This window comes from Natator depressus, chromosome 5 (assembly GCF_965152275.1).
Source record: "Natator depressus isolate rNatDep1 chromosome 5, rNatDep2.hap1, whole genome shotgun sequence".
Classification (NCBI taxonomy): Eukaryota; Metazoa; Chordata; order Testudines; family Cheloniidae; genus Natator; species Natator depressus.
In genome coordinates this window covers 79,197,765-79,212,643 of record NC_134238.1, presented here as the reverse complement: position 1 = coordinate 79,212,643, position 14,879 = coordinate 79,197,765, and the positions used below count along the sequence as shown (strand labels likewise).

General features: G+C 39.5%; 1 protein-coding gene across 1 annotated transcript in view; it reads right to left on the bottom strand.

Moving 5' to 3' along the window:
* The window catches only part of MEGF10 (multiple EGF like domains 10), a 140,433-nt gene that overhangs the window by 39,026 nt on the left and 86,528 nt on the right, over nucleotides 1-14,879 (bottom strand). Inside the window, exons 9-12 of the mRNA XM_074953064.1 lie at nucleotides 12,203-12,415; nucleotides 5,774-5,948; nucleotides 4,726-4,846; nucleotides 1,487-1,650 (exon numbers count right to left, since the gene is read on the bottom strand). Coding sequence (XP_074809165.1) covers nucleotides 1,487-1,650; nucleotides 4,726-4,846; nucleotides 5,774-5,948; nucleotides 12,203-12,415 — 673 coding nt within the window. The remainder of the gene's footprint in view (nucleotides 1-1,486; nucleotides 1,651-4,725; nucleotides 4,847-5,773; nucleotides 5,949-12,202; nucleotides 12,416-14,879) is intronic.

Genomic DNA, 14,879 nt, shown 5'->3' with positions numbered 1-14,879 from the left:
CTAAGCAAAACACATAGATGTGGAAGTGGCGGGGTGGGGAATTTACAGGGGTCATGTGAAATTCAAATAATTCATCTGTAACTGAATTAACCCAAAGCTTCTCTTTATCCATAACTCCAGAAGAGAGTCGTCTTCACAAAACGTTTTATTTTCATTGGAAGACAAGATTTCATTGGAAACAACTTTTGGATGAATTTTTTTCATTCTGAAATGTATTTGAAACAAAAAAAAAGCAGAGAAAAAACAATTCTTTAAAAAAGATTCCAATGTTTTCATTCTGAAATTGTGAATTTCCCCCACCGCGTCAATATCTGATGGTTTCCCATTTGCCAGTAGTAACATCTTAGCACTTAATGTCAAATGTGAAAGTGTTACTTTCCCTCTGAAATTAACACTTTCAAAGACAAAGTAACACTTGCACTTTTAACTCTTAACCCTTAAAATTGAAAGTGTTACTTTTAAAAGTGAAACATTATTTATTTAGCTCCCATTTTTTTGCTCTTTCCAGCTGAAAAAACTGGGGAACTGTGAGAAAGGTCAATAGGGAACTACTTTCCCACATTTTATACATTGCCTGTGAGAAAACTGAAATTTCCCAATGGGAAAATTTCAAAAAGGGGATTTTCCTACTAAAATGTTCCTGGGGAAAATCTCAGTTTTCTAGCCCACCCTAGAAAAACAATTGTACCAGAGGGAGAGTCTGTAGAAGAAAAAGAGAGAAGAGACAAACAGATTTGCAGGTCTCTGGAAGCAAATAAAGAAGAGATGGAGATAGAATTGGGGAAGCATAAGGGTGTGGGTCAACAGGCTGGAAGAAATTAAATGTAGTAAAGCTTAATCAAGAGACCACCACCTTTACTAGGCATTCTCCTGTCTGAAGTGTCTGACTCACAGTACCCCCAAAGATCTTGAGTAAAACTTTTGTTCTATCTTAAATATAAAGTTTCCTCTGTTAAAACCCGGATTTTTTTGTGGTTCCCTGAGAGATTGCTTAAATACTGGAAGTAGCAGACAAAGCCCTGAAGCAGAGGAAGACAAGTTACTACAACAAAAGATTATGTACATCTGGTTGAAGAAGGAGAGAGAAAGATTTTCATTTTGGTTTTATTTTCATGCTGGAAGACAAACTAACCTAGATAAACACATTCTTATATTCAGAGTAATTTTTGTTAATTAGAGGTTATATTTTTTGTTTACATGCTCATTTTGAAATATCGTAATTGAAATAGTTTGGGTGACTCCTGATTTATTGTAACTAAGAGCAGAATTTGGCTCTAACTAAGCTTTTAAACAAGTTCTGAAACAGTCAGTGAAACATCTAGAGTCAAATTTTCAATATGAAGGCACAAAAAAGTATTGTACATTCATATATGCAGCTGAGGAGCCCCATTGTACTCAGTAGAAATACTCTCAGTTGGAAGTTTTGCAGGATTAGACCACTTATAACAGAACCCCTATAGCTCATCATTGAGTGAATTTTAATTACCTGGCAAGTGAGTTCACATTTTTCCCCTCTCCAACCTGGAGCACAGGTACAGGTTCCATCCAGAGCATTGCAAGCTCCTCCATTAAGGCACTGGCAAGTTAAATTACAGCCAAGACCCCATGTGCCACTGGGACAGTTTATTGAACAATCCACACCATGCCAACCTGCCACAACAAAAATGAAGTGTCATATTAAACAAGAACATGTTTCTCTTCCGTTGCTGGGAGGTTCCTCTTCTGGAATCTCTCAGTGATGCACAGCAGCAAGGATGACCATGTAGCCTATGAGAGAGTATTAGTCCTCCCAGCTGAGGCCTTGCTCAAGTTCAAACAGAGGTGTCCTTGTGCACCTGTAACAGCTGTGCACAGCACACATTATAGATGGGTGTCAACAAATGAAAGCAATTAATAGTACATCTGAAGGGAAAATAGGACACCTTGAGAATGCTCACTGAAATGCACTAAACTATTTTGAATTTTGCAAGGGACAGCATAAAAAAAGAATTTATTCCTTAGAAAATAGGGTCAGTTCTTCTTAAAAACAAAGTTACTCATATAGCTACTTCTTTAGTAGTTTTTCTGATGGGCTCTTTGCAGACTACAGTCAGTGCAGACAGAGCTATGGTGCAGACATAACAGTGGTCTTGGCAGAAGAAACCAAGGTTAAAAAAAATAGATCAGTGAAAAAGTCATTATGTGAAGTGGGTTTTTCCAAAGACAGATATGAGATACTTCAGGAGATTCCCCACTTCCTTCTGAATAAAATAAAATAAAAATAACCCCAGTACAAATTAGAAGATGCCTATAAAATGATGCTTCAAACAGTGATTAAGTCAGAAAAATGACTCAGGAAGTACACACTGAAGTAAGCAGAAAAGCAGAAAGCTTTTAAAAACATGCTACTATACATCTATTGGATATAGCAGCCAAGTAGTCATATGCTATCATCGACAGTGACACAAGTTACGTTTCTATTTCTATACTCTGTTTACAGTAAGCGAGGGTAAAAATAACTGTACTGAATCTAATCAATAAGCTATTCACAACACGTGTTGTCATGAATCTGCCTTGTGCTCTGGATTTCTTACTGCAGAACTTAGGGCTTAATTCAGGAAAAAATATTTGTTGCAAATATTGCATTGTAATAATTAAAATATGGAAACACATTTTCCCACAATACTTTTCTCAGGATTTGTGTTCTATCCCTTCACTCCCTACATTGCCTCCTGTAATACAAGCATCATTAAAGTAAACAATTCCATGAAGAATCATATAAAATTTGGAATGTTTCTAGTACGTCATATTCCCCAAACTCTCTCTGACCCACCCCCCACAAATCTGTCCCACTCCCCCCCTCACAGACTCACTGTCTTGCTCCCTGCTCCATCACCAGGGCTGGGCAAGAACATGGTTGTTAATGAAAAAATGTAGAGGAATTTGGGGGAAATAATATGTGTAATTACATGGAATATTTGAAAATGGAGGGTAAAATCCTGGTCCCACTGAAATCAATGGGATTTCACCCAGAGCTCTTCAGAAATACCATAAAGGGCTAACACATCGCAAGAGGGGTAGATATGATCCTCACCTTATTTAGCAGTTGTGTCAAACACTATTTTTGCTGTGACAAGTATCTGTTTAATACTTAGTAAAACAATTAAATCAGTTATTTTTTCATCTTAGTATTAATTATGTTGGGTAAAATTCTACCTTCTGTTCAATTCTCACGAGGCCCAAGCAAATGACCTTTGGGCAGGGGTCTGAGGAAAGCAATAATTCTCCTCCCAATCCAGCCATTTGGCAAAGAGCAGCTGCAAGTCCAAATCTGCCCACTGCCACTATTACAGCACATAGATTACAACAGTAGCTTGGATGCCAGCACACCTGCTACATGGAGGATTTAGGCCTACGAATCCCTGGAGCGGCAAATCAACCAGTCACTTCCCTGCTGATTCTGCCACACCTCCAAGACCCTTTCCTGTGCTTCTAAGAAGAGAAGCACTTTAGATGAGAGCTCCATGGCACATACGAGGCGCAGGATCCCCCTGCTCAGCATTCTGTGGCCTGTCTATTTCCCCTGACCAATCCAGGAGCACAGCCAAGATGGTTATCCTGCTTTTAAGGTTTTCTCCACCTGCAGATGATGGGGGACAACCTCAGGCTCTCTGTGTGTAAGAAAATATCCTTACATGTGCCTTCACCTTGAATATTCCTTTGGACAGGAACTACATGGAGACATGAGGCAGGGCTGCAGAACCTTGTATGGGAGAGGGGAAATGGAGTTCTTTTCATGCTCCTTTCTATCTGCAGAACACATGGCTGGAGAATTTGCAAACAGTCTGAATCCCTGCCGTATACAGGCAAGGTGACTCCAACATCTGCTGTGGGAGAAGGTGAGTTGGGGAGCGCAGGTGGTACATGGAAGATTTGACAGGGAGAAAGTGCCAAGCAAAGTAGAGGGTTATGAAAGAAAGTGGGATGGATGATACTGATGGAGGCAGAGCCAGCTGAGTGGGGATAAAGTGGGCGTGCTGAGGAATGAAGGAGCAGTACCTCGCACTAATGATGGTGAAGCTGAGAAGGAGAGTAGGGTAAGTGTTGAGACTGGGTCAGAGAATGATTGGAGAACACAGGATTGAGCTGGAAAGGTGTGGGGGAGCCAAAGGGGAGATGATGATTTTGGGGGTATAGATAGTGGTGTTGAACGGGCAGGAAGAATATCAGGTGTCCATGGTGGGATGGAGGCTGCAGTGACCTGGAGCTTGTTCAGATTCATGCTGATTTGGAGTGGAAGTAGAAAAGAAGTATACAGTCAAGTAGGGCTGCTGACAAATAACACACTCACAAGGAAACCTACAGCAACTTATGCTCAGCAGCTCCAGAGAAGAGAGCAGCATCCAAGCTTGGGGTGGGTACTAGTGATCCGCCCCTCCCCGCATCCACAACTCCAGTGTGACCTGCACAGAGAGCAATGTGAAGGGTATGTGGATACAAAGCAGAATAGTGGTGGCAAAGGCAAGCTACCCACAATTGTCTCTGAGAAGATATTTTTCGGTTTGTCACCTTTCTGAGCAGTGGAGGGAGCCAGCATTGTTATGGAGTTAGTGCCTGGCTCTTTTTTAGTTTAAGTTTGTTTTTATTTCTTCTTCTCTATTTCAGAAGCTCATTTTGATGTGTATAAATAACGTATACTGATGACTGATTACAGAGATGGGAGACTAATTTGTTAGGCACTCTGACCTGCTTTGCAGGTACAAGAACCATCCACCGGAGAACAGACGGCTTGATTTTTGCAGTTGCACACAGCAGAACAGTTTACTCCATAGGTTCCCGGAGGGCAAGGAGTAGCACAATCAGAATCCTAAAACATACACAAATATATTAAAAAATTATTTGACAAAACATCAATGACAGTTCAAACAATAAAATATCACAGCACTTTCTCTAATCCTAGATTTAACTGACTGCCAAACCCTTTCTGAGAGACTGACTGTTGTATAAGAAAATGTGCAGACCATGTCACATTCTAGGCTGTCATCAGGTCAGCCTGGGTTTACAGGAAAGCATTAAGCAAGGCTCTTAATACTCTTTAAATCTACAATAAGTATTTGTTTTACATTAGTTGATGTGGGAGAGCATGTCACATACCTGCTAGCACTTGGGTAACCCAATATTCAGTATTACCGTACAAAGAAGCAATTTACAAAAGCAGAGTGTAATGTAAAATGGTAATGTAATAGAAAACAATTTGGACATATACAATATTCCAAAAAATATCATTTGATTAAAGTACTTTTTCTACTATACACAGTATTACTGATAGAAGAAAAGAAGTACCATAATACGTCTTCAAGGTTACATTTTTAGTATCGTCAAATTTCTGTATAAGAACAAACATCTGTGAGAAGCACTGAAATCAGGTATCATGATTTGTAGAAATAACTGTATTTACTGTAGATTTTTACTATAAAATAGTTACTTAAATCCACAGATTAGTGCTGCAACAGTCACAGTTCCCCCAATTCCTTTCTGTTGTAGTAGGTATGTATACCTTATTAGCACTTTTCCATTCTCATCACTACATTATTTTTAAGAGATCCAAATGCAAATTTTTTCCTTTACGAGCCTGTCCCACAAGGAGCTAAGCGACTCCCGACAAGTGACAAGCTGAATGTCTTGACCTCCCATTAACCTCACAGGAAGGAGTACACTCAGCATTTCACTGAATTGGGCCCTAACTGAAGGCAGGAAAAGAAAAAAATAAACTGTGAACTTCAGAATTATTTACCTTAAATCCAGGGGCACAGATGCATTTTCCAGTCACACTATCACAGTCAGCACCATTTTGGCAGCTGCAGATCTGTTGACAAGATTCACCATAGAATCCAGGAGAACATGTCTCATTACAGTAGAGTCCAGACCAGCCTGGCTTGCAGGAGCATTCTCCAGACATAGGGTGGCAGCTGGCAGAAGAAGATGAAAGGAATAAATAATTTGGGACTAAATATGACACCAAGATCCCAATGTATTTTTTTTTCAGAGAACGACATGCTGTTACAGATATGTTGTTTAAAGGATTTCATATACTGTGTATAAAGATATATATTTTCCCCAAACTAAACATACACAACACACACACAATTAGTATAATGTAACATAATACAACATAAAGACACATACTTACAAATCTATGTGTTTATTTAGTTTGAAAATAAAAGATCTATCTTTTCCATTTCTGTGTCAAAAAAAAAAACTCTACGTACACTACAGTTACCCTTCATGACCATAAATTTCATGACATTAAAAATATTTAAATGGTGAAAAATTCAAGCTTCCATCTATGCTTCTTGGTAATTTAGCTGTAACTAAAACATCATTATTTTTCAAATAATGGTTAAAATCAGCATCTTATTTTCTTACAAAGCCCATTTAGAAATATAATCCTTTTGTCTGAGAAAGATGATGAGTTTCTTTAATAACGCAACATTCAAGGAGTAATATGAATGCTCCTCTCTTTAAAGCTGTGGTTGAGAAGTGTACAACTGGCTTCTTTCCAAGAAATTACACCAAATCACTTTCACAGGGAGAAGTCAGAGGCACTGTCAAACTCAGTGACCTTTTAGAAAGTGTCTAGTCTACACTGTACATACCTGGTGATAGACCAGCTGTCTCTACCTGAAACAGCAGTTCTATTGAATGGCTAGTTGGACAGCTGTTGCCTCATAACAAATGGACACCATCAGCTGTGCTAAGATATATGTGCTGGAAAAGTGGACACAATGGAGTACTCTGTGGCACTCTGGCAGACAAAGCACTTGCTTAATTCTCACCAAAGGAAAGCCTCAATGTCCAAATCAAATATATTTACAATAGGAAGACTGTTTAAAGATAGTCTTCTGGCACTGGTTGAAGTAAAGTCCCCTGAAGTGTGCTGGAAAAAATGTGTCTAAGTCCAGACACATTAAATGACCCATGACATCAAGGAAGTTTTATATGCCTCGAGACTTCCTTCATTTGCTGTTTGTGCGTGTGTGTGTGTGTGTACACATGAATAAAACTGTGAGTTGTTTTTTTTTCCTATTTGAAGGTATGAAAAGTACCTATAACACTTTTGGGTGTTGAAAAATTAATAATCATCATCTTTAAAATAGTCGCAAGTGAAAATAGGGAATGTGGCAATAAACGTATACGTCTCTTTTTAACAAGGCATGACTAGTTTGTGTAAAACTGCTGTAAATGAGAGGAAAATTTGGCCCCTGATCTTTTCAACTGAATAGTGACTGAGAAGTTTAGAGCGGTCTATTTAGTGTGTATGGAAACAGATCAAGCCACACCAACAGGCTATGTGGTGTTTGCTGAGAATAGTCTGTATATTAAAATATTAGAACACCTGCAGGTAATTGGGGCTGGAATAGAAATATTCTCAAATGAAATACATGTTAACCTCAGGAAACACATGATGTAGAAAGAGAAGCAGAAATGTGTTCCCTGAGAAATAAGTTCCCTATACCTAATTGCTTTTCTGTATGCCTCCAGAGGCATTTTGGATATAATCCCCATATTTCTTATCACTACAGGAGGTATTCAGCGATATGGAAAGCATTCTCAACCCACCCAACAATAGGCAGCATAGCATGAAGAAATAAGATAAATATATAAAAAATGAAAATTAGTGGTGCAGTGATTTCAGGAAATAAATCCTCTGAGCTGCCTTTTTTTCTTTTTTAAAGAGTGTAGCATATGAGGCAGACAGAGGCATTGATATTCTGTGCCCCCCAGTGAGTATTAGTAAGGCATACTCGCACATATATTGATTGACACCAAAATTAGTATTCTGTAATTTGTAATTAGATGTAGGAAGCTGGAGCACTTTTGAAGCTTTTTGATGGTTCTCATGCAGTTAGCTTAATTGGCAATAAGATTTGTGTGTTAAGATAGGGAGGTAGAATAGACGTTGAGAGATGCTGCAAGTATTTCTGCTTTTTTTCCTGTTCATTTTTGTTCACAATTTATGGACATATATGTATATTTCCTATATAAGCACTAAAATAAATTTTAGTATATTTGGTAATAATATAAAGTAATTTAAGCCTGCAGTTTTCTGGCACACTTTATGTCATATATTTATTTCAATTTATAAAATGGTCTGATGAAAAATCTATGTATATCATAGAATCATAGGACTGGAAGGGACCTCGAGAGGTTATCTAGTCCGGCCCCCTGCACTCATGGCAGGACTAAGTATTATCTAGACCATCCCTGACAGGTGTTTGTCTAACCTGCTCTTAAAAATCTCCAATGATGGAGATTCCATAACCTCCCTAGGCAATTTATATGTACAATTCCACCCTAAAAAACCCATCCAGAAATACAAAATTACCTAATATCAACATTAAAAACACTGTCAGCACACATAAACTGAATCCACCCCTCATCATCTCATCCACTCTTGCCTCAGAAAAAGCATGAGAAAATAGATATGCCCTGAAGAGCAACATACTGGGGCTGTATTAAACCTAGGATATTGAATAAGTCCTGAGTCAAGGTCCCACTATTAAGAATGACCTTGGCATGCCAGGTTGAGTGTCCCAGCTGATCTCAACTGCCAGGATGAAACAATGATGAAACAGAAAGCCCTGACAAGCTTATCAGATAAAAAATAATACAACTTGAACTGCATTCAGAAATGAACTGGAAAACAGGGCACTCTCTGGAGAGTAGGTGTAGTTTTCTCCCTGTAAGAATTACGACTAGGTAAGTGAGGAGCTCCATTCTGTACCTTCTAAAGTTTCCAAATGATCATCAGATGCCACCCAAGTAGAGGGACTGCTGTAATCCTTCCTCAAAGTGACACAGCACAGGTCCATATCCAAAAGAACTTGCCAAAGGCAGTTCTGTCTTGCCAAAGGCAGATGGAAAGTCACTATTTGCTGACTCCTGCCATTTGAACCTCCAGAACCAACTGAAGATCTACAAAGACCCATAGTTCGTGAACCTGAGTAGCAAGGGCAGGCAAACCCCCTCATTAAAAGGGCTAGATATTACATTCACCAATTCTTCAGCTTGTTCCCGTAACCTTCTAGTTTTATTTCTGTCTTATCTGAGTTTAGCCTTAGCCAGCTAGCTCTCATTCATGCCTAGTTACTGGAAAACTGATCAGTAGCATCATTTGGTCTAAGAGCAGAGAGACGTGCTGCACATCATCTGCATATGGCTGACACTGCAGCCCAAACTACTTCACAGACATATTGATGAGAGGGAGTAGAATAAAACATTCCATGAGAGAGCCCTTGGAGTAGATGGGCGGTCTCCCAGTACTACCCTTGGAGCCATCTAGGACAGAAGAGAACAAAGTAACTCAAATACAACTTCATCCCCGCCAGGGTCAGTAGGCATGTCAACAATATCATGTGGTCAGTATCATTCAAGGCAGCTGATGTATCTAAAACAATCAGCATGGACGCTTGATCTTTGTCCATCAACAGCAAGTACCCTAACCCCTGGGCAATAGAGTCAGTCACTCTTTCTCTCCTGTTTAAGCTGTCCCACTTTGTATAGTTAAATATTCATTGTGCCAGAGCATGGGCGGCTGCTGACCCAGCTTTTGGGGGAGGCTAGCCCCCGGCCCCTCCCCTTCTGCCCAAAGCCCCACCCCTCGCCTTCCACTACCACTCAAGCCCAGAGCACCCTCACCATGGCCAACAGCCCCAGTTCTGGGCAGCCACCCCGACCACCAGGTGGCACGGTCCAAGTGCCAGGCAGGCAGTGCAGCCCCAGTGCCAGCCACCCCGAGCCAGGACAAAGTGCGGGGGGACTCTGGGGGCAGAGCATGGGTGGGCCAAACCAGCCTCCCTGCACAGCCTCCCCCAGCCTATGAGCCAGAGAAAGAGACTGACTCTGTAGCATGATTGTCAGGGCCAAGTAGAGACTTGAACCTAGGTCTCCTACTTCCCAGCTCAGTGCCCTAACCACTGGACTATTAGCTATACTGGGATGCATTAATTATTCTCTCTTTCTCCAAAATTCCCTCCTGGACCTCAGAGATCTTCCCTCTGAACTGGACGCATTTCCATGAAAAGCTTCCGTTTTGACAAAAAACATTTAATGGAAAAAGTCCCAATCAGCTCTACATAGACATTCCCTGATGTGTTTATGTGAGAGTAAGTTCTTTCCCACCAGGCTGGCATTTAGTCACAGAAGATAGCCAGAAACAACTATATCATCAAAAGTGGAAGGAAAGTATCCTTAGTGGAGCCTGTGTTTTTCCGATTATTATTCATAAGTTATCTGATTGCTACTAGTTGGTGGTCTTAATCACCCTCCAGCACGAAGGAAGAAAAAATATATAAAAACGTCTTGTGAAGCCTGTGAATTTTTGCTTCCCTCCCCTCACTTTTCTCTGCTCAACTGTAACATGCACTTACAGACACACATGCTCCCACACCCACAACAGTGCTAAGTTCCATTTGATTTGTCATACAGAGGGGAAAATGCTCAAAAAAAGATCAGCCATATGCTGCTGTTTACGTTTGAACATTTGTGATTTGATTTGACCACAAGCTGTCTTCCAGAGGTATAAATGAAGGAACAGCTGTGTTGAACACAAATCAGAAGTAATCCTTGAAATATCAGAAATGCTATACAATGCAATACTTTCCTGTCAAGCTAAACTTCTACAGTCGTCTTCAGTTAAAATTGCAGAAAACTGGCTAACGATAATTTATACACATAGTGCTATTAGGGCCAAATACTGCTGTTTTGAGTGCCAGACAAGGTGTAGGGAAATGGGGAGGGATTATGGTTTTTCTTACTCCTAAATTCTCTCCCCAACCCATAATTTACTGGATTTCACATCCTGTCCAAACAGTATTATTTCAAATCACATTTCAAGTAGATGGGATAAACAGAAGTACAAGTACACCAACACACAAATACATAAGTGAAATATGAGAGAAATGCAGCCCTCTCTTACATGGCTTGTCAACAGAAGTTATGCTGAACAATTTAAGCAATCCAAGAATTTATTTTTCACACCGCCCTCTCACAGGGTTACACAAACAGAGATATTTAAAAGGAGATTTTTTCATTAATGTCCAAGTGCACTTTAATGTCACTTCTAAATTCTGAACAAAGGCTTTATTTTTATGTATAAAAAATGTGCATCTCTGATACAAAACACAACATTGTTCTGTGTAAGAGTGCATCATTTCTGCAAATAGTTTTAACACAGCAATCTGTGACAGAAAAACATTTGGCATATGTAGAGAAAACTTATCTGACATCTTGTGTATTATTAATGGCATTATGAGTGACTGAATGCAAAATTATTGGAGTATTTCATATAGCCAGGTGTGCTTTATAAGAAGATAAGCCTTGTCATGAGAATTATATTTTGATTGTATGTTATCTTGTTTTAACTCCCATCCCTCTCCTAGTATCCCCAGGGATTATCTCAGAATTTCTGGTTTATAGATTTTTATTACAACATGTTAAGGCTTTGTGGGTCCTGTAAATACACATACAATGCAAAAATATTTGGCTCATGATTGCCTGAAAAGAGTCACGCAATGAGTTAGTGTGTTTCTATTGTTTAGCTCCTCTGACTCAATACTACACAGGTATGGAGAAATGTAAATCAGTCACAATGATGAGAATGCCAGATATATCTCATTAAAACAATCAGCATGCTTTCTCCCCACAATATATATATATTTGGCCTGATTCTCCACTCCCATCAGTTTTATGTGTACGGGATGGTGTATTTCCATTTACTTGATTGGTGATACTTTTAATAAATAGTACCCCAGTGTAAGTGAAAGAAGAAGCAAGTCTATTGACCTCATATGGTGAAAAATATAAAGATTTATTTTTATATGTGGTAAATATAGACAAAGGCCAAGACCAGGTCAATATTTATCTCTTGTGTCAATAAATCTTGATATTCATCTTAAAATCTGATTATCGATTGCTATTTAAAGAAATCAAATAAAGCTGTAAGCCAAAACAAAACAAAAAAAATCTGCAGTTCTTGCTCTGCTTGTTATTGAGTTTCTTGCTAGGATTATAAAAACATTAAACAATCTCTCTCTCTCTGAGCTTTGTGACTCTTAGCTGATTCACTTTTCCTGGAAACCTAAGGAACTTATTTCCTTATAATTTACATTCTTGGTTAAACGTTCCACATGGAGAAAATCTGCTAAAAGATATAACAACATACCTGTGCGTGTTCTGCAAGTGACAGGGGCACTTTTTGTCACACTTGAGACCATAGACTCCCTCAGAGCAAAGCCTTGTTTCACAGTGTTCTCCTGTATACCCTGGATCACAGAGACATGCGCCACTAATATGATAGCATTTCCCTCCATTCATGCACTGACAGGTCTTTGCACATTGCACTCCATACGTCCCCACTGGGCATTCATCCTGGCATCTGTGAAAGTCAGAAATATTAGGTTTACTTGCCTTAAATTTAAAACATTTTTGGAGAATCAATATAAAAATGTATCTTAGTTTCTCTAGAGTTTTCTCTAGATAGAATTCTTAAAATCATTATAGGTGGAGCTAGTAATTTTGCCTCTATTTAAGGTTGCCTAATACTTTGCACTATAAGCTCCTGTTTTCAATGGCCAAATTTTAATTTTTACATGCTCATCTGCCTCAGACTAAATGTTTTTTGGAAAGTTTCAGCAAAAACATTTTGTTTGTTTCTGAGTACAAAAGTTAGGGAAAATAGTTTTTACAATGTTAAATATGTCTCTCTCACATACACAAACACACACACACACCCCACCTCTATTAATGGCTAGTTCACACAGGGGGTGACAACGTATTGACACTACCAGTTACTTCTGTAGCTCAAGTAGTCATCTGTGCTGTGATCTAAAGCTCCTGATTTTGTACCTAGCTGATGACCCATGAGGGCTGCAGACCAGGAATGTAATATAGTTCCACATGGTTTTTCAGTTTGTTTTTTAAAAATCTTAGCAATGACATTCAAAAACGTATGTTAGAAGAAGATTGAGTGGGATTCTGTGCTCTAACAAGCACAGCGCAGAACTGGCAGCCTGAGAAAAGGGTAGCTTTAAGCCACCTTTGTGTGTCCACGGATCCTGGGCTGCTCCAGTGGGTAGCGAGACCCCCAGCAGGCCTGTCTAAATTACAACAGGATCCTTGGGTTTCCCTAAGGACTGCAGCGCTGCCTGGTATCTCTGCACTCTGCCCACACACATTACAACAGGACTTATGAAGGGGTCCTTGGAAGGCAGCCACACAGCTGTCTTCCACAGTGCTTGCATCAGGGGAAATCCACACCCAGCTGAATATGGGTCTTTGGGGGCCCCTTTATGCCACTCTGGCCCTTTTCTGCAGAATAAAGAGGCCAGAGCAAGGATCTCACCCATTATGGCTGCAATGTCAAACACTCAAAAGTTAAGAAACGTAAAGCAAAAGTCAATTCATCCCCAGTGTGAGTATGCATTATGATACTGACTTTAGTTAAAAAGAAAAGGAGTACTTGTGGCACCTTAGAGACTAAAAAATTTATCAGAGCATAAGCTTTCATGAGCTACAGCTCACTTCATTGGAAACATACAGTGGAAAATATAGTGGGGAGATTTTATATACCCAGAGAACATGAAACAATGGGTGTTACCATTCAGACTGTAACAAGAGTTATCAGGAAGGTGAGCTATTACCAGCAGGAGAGCGCCGGGGAAGGGGGGGGACCTTTTGTAGTGATAATCAAGGTGGGCCATTTCCAGCAGTTGACAAGAACAGTAGGAGGGGAAATAAACAAGGGGAAATAGTTTTACTTTGTGTAATGACACATCTACTCCCAGTCTTTATTCAAGCCTAAATTAATTGTATCCAGTTTGCAAATTAATTCCAATTCAGCAGTCTCTCGTTGGAGTCTGTTTTTGAAGTTTTTTTTGTTGAAGAATTGCCACTTTTAGGTCTGTAATCGAGTGACCAAAGAGATTGAAGTGTTCTCCGACTGGTTTTTGAATGTTAGAATTCTTGACGTCTGATTTGTGTCCATTTATTCTTTTACGTAGAAACTGCCCAGTTTGGCCAATGTACATGGCAGAGGGGCATTGCTGGCACATGATGGTATATACAAAAGGTTCCCCCCCCACACTCTCCTGCTGGTAATAGCTCACCTTTCCTGATCACTCTTGTTACAGTCTGTATAGTAACACCCATTGTTTCATGTTCTCTGTGTATATAAAATCTCCCCACTATATTTTCCACTGTATGTATCCGATGAAGTGAGCTGTAGCTCACGAAAGCTTATGCTCAAATAAATTGGTTAGTCTCTAAGGTGCCACAAGTACTCCTTTTCTTTTTACAGATACAGACTAACACGGCTGCTACTCTGAAACCTGACTTTAGTTACACAGTCACACAGTATTTGTTCTATAGGACCCCTGCCTCATTCAGTGCACAGGATGGACAAGGAATGAATCAGTAAGTTGCAAGAAGAGAAAGCCAGGTCGCTTGTGTTTAATGCTTCTGGACTGGGATTTTGGAGATCTAGATTCCCTCCTTTGCTCTGTCCCAGGTTTCCTATGTGATGACGGGCAAGACTATATTAATGTACAAATGGGTAAAACTAAAGTTTCACAAGCATTTCAGAATTTTTGAGCACTTGACTTTCCTACCTACTTTTAATATAGTTTTTTGTATTAAATATGAATAATAAACACAAAATAGTAAAGCAATTTGGAATTAATTGTATAGAAGTGATTGTGAATATGATTCAATAGTGTCAAAATGTGGGAGTATGGCTCTGTCTTTAGAAGTAGGCTTGACATCCTACCTCTAAAGAAGCCTTAAGACTTATTGCTTCTGAAGCACGGTGAACTTTTATTAAATAGATAGTATTTCTCCTTGGG